This window comes from Aquila chrysaetos, chromosome Z (assembly GCF_900496995.4).
Source record: "Aquila chrysaetos chrysaetos chromosome Z, bAquChr1.4, whole genome shotgun sequence".
NCBI lineage: Eukaryota > Metazoa > Chordata > Aves > Accipitriformes > Accipitridae > Aquila > Aquila chrysaetos.
In genome coordinates this window covers 59,753,051-59,768,149 of record NC_044030.1, presented here as the reverse complement: position 1 = coordinate 59,768,149, position 15,099 = coordinate 59,753,051, and the positions used below count along the sequence as shown (strand labels likewise).

The window sequence follows — 15,099 nt, the reverse complement described above, 5'->3', positions numbered from 1 at the left end:
CACTGTAAGTTCACATGCGAAAGCCAGCAACTACTTACAAGAGCACTGTAGTGACTCCTTTCCTAGGAGGGCCTTTTCACAAGCCATACATGGGATAACTCCTGAGAAAGTCCCATTTGTAAAATTGTGCCTGTTCAGTTTCTCTTTATCTTTGGTATCTTTATTTTTTGTCTTCATCCCCAACAGCAGAGGCAAGAAAAAAGAAAAAAAAAAAAAGGGGGGGGGGGGCACAACATTAGAAAAGAAGATAAAGCGATTCAATCTTAAAAACACTAAAACATTCCCTTTTAAGAGCAAATGATTCTAAAACATTTATTGCCTGTCCTGGAAGACTTGTAACAGTATACTATATTATTGCATCCAACATTGCTGAAGTCCTAAAATGATGCAGGCATTGCTTTCACTGGCAGCTAAGCCAGCAAGCATTATCAAGGAAGACTGGCAGAAATACATTTATAAAGCTGCAAAAAGGGAAGGGCCAAAAAATAAAATTTGAGAAGTGTTATTGACTTGCTGCACACACAAATATTAATGCCTACATCTCCCTGAGGCATACATGCAAACTCGTGCCTCTGCTGTTAAAGCTGCAGTTCTGTAATTTTGGACTTGTCTTTAGATCTTAGAAGACATTAGAAATAACCTATTTTTAACGTGTGTAATGAATTTAATAAATTCTGCCTATTTTTACAGTACTCCTGATGGTGTGAATATACATTTCTCCAAGCAGCCCTGGTAGTTATTCTTTAGGAGACCACACAGACACAGGCTAATCTATGGCTACTGGACCAGACATACATGTTCACAGCCAGTTCTGCCACTTTTGAAGATACCGCCTCAGCCAACCATCTTCACATCCATGTACGTCAGGATATCCTGGGGCACAGGAGTGCGTAGTACTGTGAAGAAAGCCTGCAAAACTGCCGAAAAGGCAGCTGGAAAGATCCTGTAGTCCAATTCCATCTCTCAAGCTGCTAATTGATGCTGTTAATCTAAATTTCAGATGTTTCAAAATTAAACCACAAATGTTCTAATCTACCTTCCATAGTATGTATGTTTGACTGTGCAGGCCTCAGTAACACTAAGCGGTGCTTAATCATGCAAGAAGTCCCATTAACTTCAAATAAGGCAAATTCAACTGATTACATGCCAATGTAGAAGTTACAGACTCAATTCCTTATTGAGAGTAATTGCAAGAACAGGCCCATACCTCTTAATTTTATTTAACAAAGAAGATTATTTCTTAAAGGCAAGTCATACATTTAAACTTTGGCTGAATCACCAAATGAGACTATTAATAACATCCAAAAAAATGGCAAGGGAAATACTTGATATTGTTCAGCTAAGGCTACTGTTTAAAAGGAAAGCTGGTTTTTAATATGAAGGCCATTTCAGGGTATCCTGCATATGTTTTAAAATTAAAAAATAAAGATAAAAGTTTCTTCCTATTACTTATGTGGGTTTGTAAAAAACAAGAACTTATCTTTACATAAAAATTTAGATCCTCATCTATAACTCATTTAATTACAGTGACATAATTATACATAATAATATAGACATAAATCCCAAATTACCTTGCACTTATTCCGTGTGCTGGTCATTCTGTTCATCAGAAAGCTGAAAGTCCGACTCACTTTACATTTTTCAGACTCATTTTTTGAGGGTACAGTATATTTATTCCATTCCTCCTCCTGAATCCTAAAACAGAGACCCGTGAAAAACCCTCATTCCGGTGTGAACAGCCCCTTAAGACAGAGCAGAATCTGGATGGTGCTTGTTTCACCTAACATTTACAATTACCTGTTTTATTGTGGGTTTAGCCAATGTTATTAAAAAGACTGCAATCCCTCTTTACGTAAAAGGAGTAACACTAGCCTGTGGGCTTCTCCGAACGTGCAACGTGTTACAAGCTTGCCTAGGTCACTGTTGATATCAAAAGCCTCCTTGCTTTTATTATGGTGTTTTGGACGTTCCTACAGTGGATAGGAGCACGCCCCTACCGCGCACGTCCCGCAATGGTGCACAGCAAATCCCCGCTGCAGCACAGAGCAAGCTGGGCTGAGCTCAGCACAAGGTTTAAGTGTGGGCTTACAGATCCCCTGGGCAGGGTGCGCTCCCCTAAACTGCTGCTAAAAATCCCGCTGCCAGGGGTGCCCAGGCCTCTTCCCCGCTCTGCTCCCTAGATGGCATTCTTGCACAGACCTGCTCCCGGCACCCCAAAGCGCGGGTGCCGCAAGTACCCATACCTTTTCTCTCGGGACTGCTCAGGCAGACTGTACGCTCGCTCTGCAAGACATAAACAGTTATCAGGCACTCAGACTGCAAGGTTGTCAGGTTTATTTGAAACGCAGCACCTCCACCAGGCCATAAGCTTGTCATTACGGGCTTGCAACGTCGTTTGAAATTTAGGAAAGCCAAAACATATATACATTAGAAGCAGCTTTTCCTAGGGTAAGACCACTGCCTACTAAGCTTTGTTTAGTTGACAGAATCCGCCAGAATGGAGATAGGTATCAGTGAATGCCAGTCTCTGCAAACAGTCTATTTTTAAGAATAACAGAAAATATTTATTTTGTTTTTCTTAACAATCCCGACTTGAATGATTCACACTTCATTTTGCTTTTTACATAATTTGTTGTAAAATATCTTAATGACATTCTTCTAACATTTGCAATTACCCATCTTACGCAGCTTTATCTATAGTATTAAAAAATTTTAAATCCCTCTACATAAGGAAGAATATTACTAGCCTAAGTACTGCACAGGATGTGTAATGTTACAAGTTTACATCCTAGAAACAGTAGAGAGGACTCAAGGAGATACTCTTCAACAAACTGTCTAAAAAGCAAAATAAAAGATAAATCATTCAGTTGGGCTGTTTTATAAAAAAACCAAACAAACAAACAAACAAAAAAAACCCAACAAACAATAAAGACCACTCTACCATTTCCAAATTAGAAGCCATTTTGCAGGCATTTGTCCATTTTCCAGACATTTTTTTGCAAAGCTACCACAGGTATGGTTCAGAAAGATACTTAAAACACCTGCCTAAGTCAAAGCATCAGACTATGCCTTCTTTAAAGTTAGATGCAAACGTAAACACACTTCGCTGAATCAGCATATCTTCAGACAAACATAGACTTCAAGTTAGTGAGAGCTAGAATATTTACCAAAGCAGCAGCAAGACTAAAAGGGCATTTCCGTTAGTTTCCAGGCACAACTTGTGCCGCAGGATGCTTTCGGAAGAAACGAAGGCCAGGTACCCATGGGAGATGAAGACAGCCTCATGCAAAACAGCAGCGTGGGGTTGGCATTGAGGTACTTACTACAAGGGTGGAGCAGAGACACTGACTTAGAGAGTGAAAGAGCCTGAAGGAGGGATCGACCACTGTTCGTGAGCACACCATCTACAGAGCAGGGACAAATCCTTTACTGTTACAGCCTGGTAATGCCTTCTCGAATAAAACCAGGTAGTTGTTTTAAACCTGAGCGTACTGAAAAGCTTCCACCAGAAATGGATGGCAATCTCCCATTTTTCTCTCGTACTTTGTGCAAAAAAGACCATCCTGTTGCCATCCTGCATTCAGCTGCTTTGGCTTACAACCGTTGCAACGTACCAGGTCAGCTGTGCCCCCCTCTTGCATAGCTAAGCCCTGAGCAAGATGTCCAAAGTGGTGGCAGCTAGGCAGAGGGGAAGGGGCAGGTTTTCAGTGCACAGACACCTGCACAGACCCAGACACAATCCCACTACAGCCCACAGAGGTCGGGATTAACTATCTGACCTAGCTTCTCGGACCAAGCTCTTGAGCTAGTCCTGTACCCAGATGCAATTGCTTAAAGCGAGTGCAGCCGTGCCTACCTCACAGAGTCATCACCACTGCCAGCTGCCAAACGCTCTGTTCAATGCTCCCATCCTTGCAAAATGCTGGCAAGGAAGGGACGAGGCACGAGGTGCTAGGGAAGCGCCAGCAGGAACCTCAGCAGACCACCCCCCCACCCCAGCAGCCCACCGCATCTGCAGTACAGGCCGCAGAACAGCTGTTTCCAAAGCGGGGACAGGAAAGGGTTTCCACCTTCTCCACAAGACAGGTACAGGTCCAGCACTGACTGTCCCAGGAGGAAGGGGAGAGAGAATGAACAGGACATGGGCCCGAGTCCAGACCAGCTCAGTGCAGGTAACGGTGTCTGGACGAAGCTTAACGGGCTGTGACACCAACAGTCCCGTAGCTGCAAGGTCAAAGGAATTCTGTTTCAACTTTCAGCACACGCCTCACGGCTTTGCTGATCTGCCACCCTTTACTTCTGTGACATTGCCATCTTTTTCTTCTGCCTTGTTTTCCACCTAATCAGTTGGATACAAATGGTTACAAATACATTAAGTGATGTGGAAAAATACAGCACAGCTGCCTACTGCAGGCTGCAGTACATACTCGTCCTTACAAGGGGACATTCACAAAGTGCATTTGAATAATGACAAACAAGTTATTTGCTGCACTGCTTAACACAGTTTCCTAAGGAAAGAAGATGTCTGCAGTCACTGCATGTCTGCCCATCTGCTTTGCCCATCTCAGCTTCCCAACAGCTTTTGAATTTGTTAGCTGGTTTCAAAGTTAACGATAACATTTCCACAACTTTTGTGTGTTTTCACATTCTGTATCACAGAATCACAAAATGATTTGGGTTGGAAGCAACCTTCAAGATCACTCCATCCAACCGCCCTGCCATGGGCACAAACATCTTTCACTTGATCAGGTTGCTCAAAGCCCTGTCGAACCTGACCTTGAATGTTTCCAGGGATGGGGCATCTACCACCCCTCTGGGTGTCCAACCCATCTGCATCATGGTAACTCGCATGTCCTGCCTCTTGCTCAGGACTAGTGGAAAGCTAAAGGTATACTAGAGGGAGAGACAAGCCAACAGTGTGGCAGTGGACAAGGTTATAGGGACAGAGGCCAAGTCTCTTGAAATGCAAGTGGGTTTTAAGTTATGTGATCTATATGAAAAGCACAGTATATGTATTTCACACTTTGCATGGTTTTCAAATATAACCCACACTTTCATTGCAAAAAGTGTGGGTTGTCTTCTAAATATGAAACTATGAAATAAAGCACGTTAGAAACAATTCGTAAAAAATTACAAGCTTCTTGCAGAGACATCTCTGACTCCACTTGATGGAGAGGGTGGGTTCTGCTCCCCAGCCTGTGGAGATGACAATAGCCCATCCATGTTTCAGGGATTTCCCGGGATCTACAGGAAACCGGGGCTATCCGCCCTCTGACACCTCTTCTGTGTCATCCTGAGCTTCCTCACGGTCTCTGCCAGGCACCCAGCAGGAGGCTGGAGTAAGGATCTTCCAAAAAGAAGATTACTGCCCTTGCCTATGTTACTTTTCCTGACTAACGCTCTCCCAGTTTGTGTGCCCTCCCAAGGACCAGCTGCTGTATCAGGGGAGGGCATAACAGGGCAGCAGATGGGAGAAGAGCGAGGAACGATGGTAGGGGTACCTGAAGGCAACCGAACCCTGCTTTCACGTGCATTGGCGAGGTCTGTGTACAGGAGAGGCCTGAGTAAAGCCATCAGCGCTGGGCCTGAAGCAGGCAGGCATGGCATGAGGCTGTGCAGGTGCAAAGCCAGAGCACTGACCTTCATTGAAATCCCCAACTGCAAAGTCTCGAGGAATGCAAGGTCTTCCTAATAAACCTTTGGGCGAGGAGCAGGAATAGGAGCGTGACCGAATCCCAGACACTGTGCATTCCTACAAAAAATTGCAGCAAATGAAAACTTGTGTTCTTTTGAAATACATCAGCAACAGAAACAAAATAAATCAGTGACAGAATTCCTGAAAGAAAGACAGCTGACCACACGCATACATTGTCTTGGCCTCATTAAACCTTTAAGTTGAAGTACAATTTTCGACAATTTCATATGAACTCTAAGGAAGTCTGTCATACTTCCACCGTGATAATTTTTTGTATATTACAGGAAATAATTTGTGGGTGCAAGAGACTTAGACTAAGAGAAAGCTTACATTCCTCTCAAGTTCGGTGGCAAGCACCATCCAAACAGTGTTGTTGGCCATTATATCTGATGACCAAGCTATCTTCCTTTACCAAGGAAGCCATTAATCTTAGTACTTTAATACCCCAAGAATATTTCATGGAGACTAACGCCCTGCCTGTCAGAGTTTCCAAAGAAGGGAGTTAGCCTCTTTACCTTTTCTGTCTGCATTTTTTTTATTGTGTGTGAAAAGATTTTCTGATCCCCAAATATGTCAATGATCAGGCTTGAAAGGAAACCCCCTGATTTTTGATACATCATTTACATTTACATTAGGAGACTACTCCTAAACAACTTACCTTATTGTTTTTTAAAGTAGCCCTAACAAAATTCAGTGTTTGTGCTGGACTCTTTTTCTCCCTTCATGCAAACATTTGCTGAAGATCAGATAAAGCTCTACAGTGGCAAGAAGTCTGTCTAACAAAAACATAAAGAATCTCTACAAACAAAAAATAACTCTATGTATGTGTCTAAAGATTCAGAAATGGCACCATGGTCTAATGAAAATGAATGTAGACAGGATAATTTAGAAAACCATAATGAAGAGGAAAGATTTGCACTGGTCAATGCACAAAACCCAGCTGAATTTTCCCGAGTCTAGCAATTGTTTTAAAACAGGCAGCAGGCTGGTTTTATACTTTACAAAGCTCTTACCCTTTCACATAATTACAGCTGGTTAAACATTTCCTCACTAAACATATCTTGGTTAGAAAATGCTGATTCACTGAACCCAAGAAAGATATTTCCTTCGAAACGCTTCTGATAAACGATGCTTTTTTCAAAGCTGAATCGAATCTCTGATGGACTCTTCCCATGGCTTCTGCCAAGCCCGGCCACAACTGGGGAGCTCCAGGTCCACCACAGCACTGTGGGTGTTGCTCTCCAGAGGGACTAGCATGGCCAACTGGAAACTCATTTTTCCCCTTAAGATTCAGATGTTTCTCACATGTTTTCAGTGATTTACTTAAAAGGAAAACAATGCAAACCAAGATAGTATCAAATACCTTGGGCTGCAGACTGGTAGATAAGTCCAATCCATCTCTGCTACAAGTCATGGCCTCTGAAGAGCCGAGGGGAGGGTAGTGAATGTGGGATCTGTCCGAAACACCTCCACTTCCACCGTCTACTTCAAGGTCATCGAGACTTGAACTGAAGCAGACAATGAAGTCTTTAATTCCCATGAATTCTAGTAACGATCCATCCCAACCTTAATGCAACAAGCAAAGATACTGCTGTATCATCTGATCAATGACAACACAAACCACCACGATTATGTCAGGTAAGTCATGTTCTGAGTCCCCTCTCAGGTTTGCAGTCACCTGGTCAAGGTACTCAGTCACACTGTACAGGACTCATCTGACCCAACCTTGTGGATCTGCAATACAGACATTTGCATCACCCATGATCATGCAGACTCCCACCACAGTCAGCCACTTCTGCAGGATGATTTTCAGACCCATGTTCAGCATCTCCCTTAAAATGAAATGTTTTGTTCCACACAGGTACCTGCTTCCCTATACAGATGATAAGGAGAACTGAGACAACTAGCTCAGATTTCAGTATTAAGATATGTGGGTATATATGGATATTGGGTGTCTATTTGAAAGACATGATGTGGCTATTCACAGACATCTTTTTTCTACATCTGTGACTTGATGGAGGATGGAAGAGAAAACTAACAAGAGAGACGAAGGAGGGTCTGAGTTCATGAAATTCATTTCAAAAGATAAAAAACATATAGGACTATAAACTGAAAAAACTCTGGCTAAATCAGTATTTCAAACACCTAGAGACTATTTGATTGGCAAGGGTTCACAAGCAGAAGAGTGCAGTAAGGTTTCTCAGCAGTACCAGGGTTTCCCAGAATGGGTCCCGTTAGCTGCAAGAGCAAGTTCATGGTCTCTTCATCAGAGTGACTGGAAGGAACGGTTGACTGCTTGCCATAACATTCCAGCCTTACAACATAAAACTTTAAATTATGTGTGGTATTTCTAAATAGCAGAGTTCCTACCATGAATAATAGCACAACAATTCCTTCACACACCACTACAATTCACTTTGTCAAAGGCCAAATCTATCGATACTGTCCAAAACTACTTCCTCATTACACTTCTGGAGACCATCTTTTGCAATGTTTCCTAGTAATAGCCCATGTGACATCTCAGAAACAAGTTATTTAACTGCATTATCAGTTACTCTCACATTTTAAAATCAGAAAAGCAATACGTGTCTATGTTAACAGACAAGCATACATGTCTTACTGGGGGTAACTTACCTGGGGAATTTTTCTGACATAAAAAGCTGGTTTAAAGATCTGCTAAGTAACTTGCCACATCACCTCAGATACTTCAAGGAAGATGCTGATGGAATTACATACTGATAGTCTTATTTTATGTGTAATATTTGGATCACTTACAGTTGACATATTAAGGTCAATCACATCTCTCTGAAAAATCATATAAGCTCTTAAAGCTCACATATAGGTACCTGACCTAGGTCTTAAAAAAGGTGGAAATATCTAAAAATATATAGGAGAAAAATGTTTATAACAGAGAGGCAGAAGGTTGTTTATAGTAATCTACATGATATCCCCGTAGCTAGCAAAAATAAAAGGTTTGGGAAAGAACAACTCAGTCTGACGCTTGTTGTCTTATCTGTGTTAAAAGACTCCTCCTAGTGGAACTTTATAGTTGCATAAGAAACTCAAAATTAGGGTAGAGAAAATGTTATTGCCCACTTCAATCAACAACGGACAGACACTACTGCTTCCTTACTGTTTTCACATAGGTCTGATGCCCTACCTCCAACTAGTCCAAACACTCTTGAAATGTGGGAGACAGATTCAAACTTCCTCCTGTACATGAAGGAAACGATTTCATGTCTCTTGTATCCATAGAAGCAGCAGAGGCTTTTTATCAAGGAAATTTACTAATTGTTAAAAAAAAATACATAGTTTCATCTTTGAAGCTCTCTGCATTCCTGAAGCCAACCAGTTCCCAGCATAACCTAAAGCCATCCGGAGGAGGGTCCTCAGACAACTGGCTCCGCTGGCAGCAAACCTTGTGTACCAGCAAAAGAGCAGAAAACAGTCTGAACCTATCAGAAATGCGAGCTGTACTCTTCGTCTTTTGTGGTTAAAAAATATATGCCATCAGGAATAAGTTGGTCTTTCTACAGGCCAGTGCAAAGAATGGAAAGATTCCCAGAGAGTTCAACAGATTTTGGAATATCTTCTTAAGGGAAAATATAACTGAGGAAAACTAGGGTGAAATTCTTGTTCCTGACAAAAATGCCATAACGGAAACTCTTACGGCGAACAGCTGATTCTTTTTTTTTAGAGAATACATACAAGAAGAAAAGGTATAAAAGTATAAATTTGCATTAAAAATTAATTTACTTGGAGGACACCTTTTATTTGTTAAAAATGTCTTCATAACTATTTTATGAAAACAGATCATTAGGACAATTTAAATATCAGTGATTTTACCTCAGTAGTAATAATTATTACTCCAGATTCTGCTTCATCTTTTGAAATAAAAGGTTATCATAAATAATCCTGATTCTGGCCTTATCATCAGGTCAATTCCATACCTTCTTTTTTTCACATCAGCATAAAGTTGGCCCCGATCCTTAATAAAACCATGGCTTTTGAATGGAAGGTATGAATCTGCTCCATATGGATCAGAAGGTGAAGCAGTATGTATTAAACCTGCATTTTCTCCATTCTTCACTGGCCTTTGATTTCCTTCATTTGGATCATATATATATTGGTCATTCTCCTCAAGGGAGGGAGACGAAGAGCTCTTAGACATCGGGATTGAGTTGGTGGGATTCAGACATGTTTCACTGCTGACTCCATCTCCATGAACATAGCTAGCCTTTAAATCTCCAGCCTGCAGAGAAAAAATGAATGCTGGTAAGAGGCAGTAACAAGATATATTGTCAGGGGAACAAGGACCAGATTAGTTTGCCATTTGATTTATGGTTATATGTTTTGCCTTTTTTTTCCCCTATTACTTTTTACAGCACATGAATTGAAGGCAAGTTATATGGCTAAGAGATTCTAATCCTTGCATTACTTTTTTCCATAATTAGAGTAGCAATGAATTGGTATTTGCAAGTCTAATGGATTTCTCACTCGTATTTATACCTTTCGTTCAATGTATCACTTCATATCTTTATAGCTTTTATTAAAAAAAAAATCCTTGAGTCGAGCAAAAAATATGCATAACACATTAGTGTGGGAGACACACAGAGGAGAATTCAAACTTTGTGCAATTTAATTTGGAAAAATCAGCCTACACATCATGCACTTTTAATTTTCCAGCACCGATTTCCTAAGCTTTGAGATAAATATATATGACCTGGAACAGAGGTTCTCCAGGGGAGGAAGGGAAAGGAATCTTTATTTTTAGACATCAAGCAATTATGGGCATGAAGCACCCCTTCTCTTGCACAAAGACAGGAATGGAGTTGGGAATTATATTTTCTGAGGTACAGGGATCAGGATTTAGACCCTGGAAACAAATAATTCTTTGTGCAACTGAGGTTGAATTCTCCTGTCAACTCTGCAGAAGATACTAAAACACAGTTTATTGTCAGACTTTTAGTTAGATGCTACTGTCGTCTATTTAGACACTGAATAATACTGAAAAGTCACATGGCCAGTGAAAACACTCAACCTCCAAAAAGCACCTGTATAAAAGCAAGCAGAAAGGAAGAATTGCAAGCATCTCCCCTGGTCTTTCAGATTGCTGACTTCCTCCTCTCTGGCCCCACTTGAGATGTGTTTTCATCCCCATCGTAATGATGTTTCTCATAGTAAAAGACAGAAAGAACTGCTGGCACGTTTACAGCAGCCCATATTTGCATTCAAAGATTTGGCGCATGCAAGTCTGGAAGTGCTTCTGTTGTGTTGTGCAGGTGAGATGCATGAAGGTAAAATGCTTCTCCCAAGTCTTACGCAGCTGTCCCTCCCTTCAAAGTTACTCCTGCCTGGGCAGTATCTCCCCTCAGCACCAGAGGGACCTCCTCCGGCAGCCGCTCCAGCTCCTGCTGCGTGGGGCTTAAGGAGAATTTGGCCCCAATCAGCAATTTAACAAAGCTGAATGTGGCTACGTACTGAGCAAAGGTAAGTAATCCAAGCTGAAGGACCCCTCAGCAATATACTCAGGTTAACATCTGCATTTGTAATGGAGCTGCACTTCTGCAGCTCTGTCCTTCCAACCCGGATATTGTTAAAATCAAGGGTTCACAGGTTGCCTATATAGTCCCCTGCTAGTTGCTCACTCCTAGGTTATTATTTCATGCATCTCTCAGTAACCTTAGGAGCATTTTGAACATTCTGGCCTCTGACTGAAACTTCCATCTCAGCTGTCACAACGAGTTGGATCTGCAGTGAATGCAGTGGCTGAAGTGTTTCAGGGAATGGAAAAAAAAAACAAAGGCGGGGGGGGGGGGCGGGGCAGAAATCACACTTGTAAAATCTCAGCCGCCTTCTAGCATGATGATCTGACCATTTCTTACTCCTACATTCCAACTTTCACCCCAGGCCGAGCCCACAGCAGGTTACAAATAAATAAATCACTTCAACCATCACTGAAACATAGCTACTTGCCACCAGAATTTGGTGACTGTTTACCTACACACAACCACTATACACAAGAGTTGGGCTAGTCCTCCCTGCCCAAATTATGATATCTGAGTGTGACCATGGGGTAGGGATTTCAGGTGCAACATGGTGATGTAAAATATAATTTGGCCTGGACACTCTGGATCATCTCCAGTGCTGGTGACAAATAAATCAGAAACATGAATATTAAGTCAGGATCTCCAGTATCAGAATGCTCCATGCCAGTTGTAGGACATCAACTTCACTTTTTCATCAATATCTCATTTTTATTGAGCCTATAAGCTTAGCTATGAGCTTATAATTAACTTCTGAAATCAGCCAGCATCAGCAAATTTGGCTCTTTTGTGAATGTACATAGAATGCAGAAAATCTGAAACGCACATGAGCAAGTTACATTGTGTTAATGTCTCTTAGAAAGAAGCAAATACCATTTAGCTCACAAACACACAGAAAAGAGAGTAAGAGCTGTCTTAGAGTTCTCCCTACAGGCTAGGGAGAACAATTCCTATCATCAACTGAATCTATTAAAAGGGACCTCATAAATGGGTTACAAAATATAGCTGAGAAGAGTAAGGTATTACTGTTTTTATTTTAAAGCTTTACTAATTGGCCACACACTACTGCTGACAGATCCAGAAGACCCTACTATCACACAAATAAGTTACTTCAACAGAAGACGATGAAAAATTTGCCAAAAGTTCAAACATAAGCTTACTTGATCTACTACCATGCAGTTTGCATATACTTCACCACTTCCACTCAGCATGGCAGAAAGTCTGGTTGCAGCAAACAAAGTAGGTGGAGCCTTGAGTTTCCTGAGAACATCAAGGGTAGACTGTCTCGGCTCTGGAAAAAAGAAATTGTGGAAAATATGCCATTAAATCTCAAACCATCTTCTTCTCATGTATATATATGGTCATAAAAATGGCAAAGTTAAACATTAAGCACCAAATCTTGGGATTTTTGAGTAATATTTGTGTGGCCACTCAAAAATCTGCCTATTTTGTAATTGCCTAACATTTGCTATATGTTCCAAGAAGCCTATAGTTGACAAGACTCTAAAAGGTACCACAGAATCATTCACATTACTTAAAAATAAGTGTTCCTGTATCTTTGTTAGCAAAACCTTCTATTTTCCACCTAAGATAGAACTTTGCAGAGATCTGTGGTTGCAGAAGTACATAGGACAAGATTTATGGGCTGGGATGAAGTATGCATGATTCTGGCCTACACATTAAATACCTACCATCTGATGCATTATATGAACAGAATACTGTTCAATTGCTGTCAAATAATGACTCTCCTAAAGCATTCTACCTACTAGGAGCAACATAAATACTAATCTTAAACCAATAAAGCAGATTACTGTTCTTAAAACAAAAAACAGTAACAAAATCGTGAGAGGGATATAAATAAAATACCACTGATAGTGCCTTTACAGGGTCACAGCAATCAATCAAGATTTGACCCATGAACAAGATGTTTGGGATGAAGACTGCATCTGATCTGCTTTTGGTACTGAAATGAGAAATTATCAGTTTCACCAGAAATCATTAACAGAAGTTCAGAGTTTAGTTTTCAATAGTGTGTTCATGACTGCAAATATTACAAAAAGCTGCATGGGCTGACTATTTCATGGCTTTGAGCAGCAGAAAACCTAACCGAGTGCTACAGAAACACTGTCTATCCTGCAGGCCCACTTCTCTTAAAGCTGCTTATAAGTATGAAGAGCATGCACCAATCCAGCATTTGAGCCAGCAGTCAAGGCCTCATACTATCTTCTGATTGTAAAAGGAGCAAAATTTGACAAAGTGGAAACCAGTCTTGTTCTAGACTGTGTGAAAACAGGCTGAAAAAAAAATATCACAGTTGTAATGTAATTTTCCTTATTTTAAGATGCTATAAGTCAAGTAGTGCCATTGGAAGTGAACTGAGATAAACTAGCATAAAAATTATGTGATAAAGTATCATACCCAGCAAAATACCCAAAATCAAAACTCTCAATAAACTTAATTACAGTTTGTCTGTTATTGAAAATTATGCACAAAATCCTTCTTAATCTGTATCAGCAATTTTTTTTTTCAAAGGTGGAAAGGAAAATATACCACTAAAGACCTTCCCCACACTATATTCCTAAAGCAATGTAACTACTTTTGGAAGATCACAGAATCATACAGCATGGTTTGTGTTGGAAGGGAACTTCAAAGATCACCTAGTCCAACCCCCCTCCCATGGGCAAGGACATGTTTCACTAGATCAGGTTGCTTAAAGCCCCATTCAAGATGCCTATGACCATCAGATTGCAAGAAAAGTTATAATGAAGAGATGGCACTGGATTAGAAACTACACTTGTCAAGGTCTGAGGCATTTGTTTCTTTGGAAAAAAAGTCCCGGACGACTGCCAAAACTGCAGTGCTACACCACAGCTTTTATTTAATTTTAAGATGCTATCTCATAAAGCCCAAGAACAGTAAGCTCTATACTTAGAGAAAACTGGAAATTCCCATTTAGAAAAGGCACACTATGAATTATTTGGTTTCTAGTCCTGGCAGGCCTTGCGGGATCTCATACCATTGAAACATCCTGACGCTTCTCATTTTGCTTCTTGCTCCTGCAGGAATTTTAACATGATTTTAGTGACTGCCACCTTGAGAATTGCTAAAGCTACAAGCCATTTCTTTATGTCGGCCAAGATCCCAAAGCCTTTGTTTATAAATAGTATAAAAGCATTGTTTTCTACAGCAGTTCATCAGACTTTGGCAGCTAAAATCATATGGAAATGAGATTTGGCAAAACTGGCAGTACTTTCTTGTGGCAAGTAAAGCTTTCCGAGGGGTGGTCTCAAACCAACAACCAGGAAGAAAAAAAAGAGTCAGGCTCTCCATTGCTTCTTGTATGCTTATTACCTTCCCCAGCGCACGCTCCCTCTCATATATAAACCCACTGGGTACAACTGGCAAGGGCAGTAGCTGGCTCCAGTGCTAGGCTGCAAAGGTTCAATACATACACCTGAAAAGCAGCCCATGCGTTGGGGATTCCCCAATCATGGCATAAACCTGAGCCTATGGAGACACATTCCCAGTCCCTGCTGCTGGGCCCTCTACAGTCAGTTAATGGACTGCACTATGAATTACATGTCCCGAGCCAGAAACAACAAAATGCCCTTATTACTTCACATTTTTATTTATATAGCAACTTCTAATACCACATTTTACATTATTTTAAAATTCTGTAAAAGAGTAACAGCCTAAGTAACAAATTCTGAAGAAAGCTGCTGCAAATACAACAAGATATATCAGAATATGTTATTTGCAGTACTTTCCATTGGTAAATCTTTATTGATTATCACTGCTAAATGCTGTTATGTTTTTCTGGCAATGCTCCAGTCTGTTGTTAAAGGTGAGGCATCTAAA

The 15,099-nt window shown here is 40.8% G+C and overlaps 1 protein-coding gene across 11 annotated transcripts in view; it reads right to left on the bottom strand.

Annotated features, from left to right (window-relative positions):
- ARHGEF28 (Rho guanine nucleotide exchange factor 28) overlaps positions 1-15,099 on the bottom strand; it is a 128,426-nt gene that overhangs the window by 40,836 nt on the left and 72,491 nt on the right. For 8 of the 11 annotated variants that reach the window (XM_030004557.1, XM_030004552.1, XM_030004558.1 and 5 more), the window contains 8 exons: positions 12,402-12,532; positions 9,646-9,947; positions 7,059-7,203; positions 5,641-5,752; positions 3,324-3,404; positions 2,244-2,283; positions 1,572-1,695; positions 39-171 (listed from right to left, as the gene is read on the bottom strand). In XM_030004557.1, coding sequence (XP_029860417.1) covers positions 39-171; positions 1,572-1,695; positions 2,244-2,283; positions 3,324-3,404; positions 5,641-5,752; positions 7,059-7,203; positions 9,646-9,947; positions 12,402-12,532 — 1,068 coding nt within the window. The remainder of the gene's footprint in view (positions 1-38; positions 172-1,571; positions 1,696-2,243; positions 2,284-3,323; positions 3,405-5,640; positions 5,753-7,058; positions 7,204-9,645; positions 9,948-12,401; positions 12,533-15,099) is intronic. The other 3 variants (XM_030004555.2, XM_030004556.1, XM_030004564.2) reach the window with 1 other exon arrangement.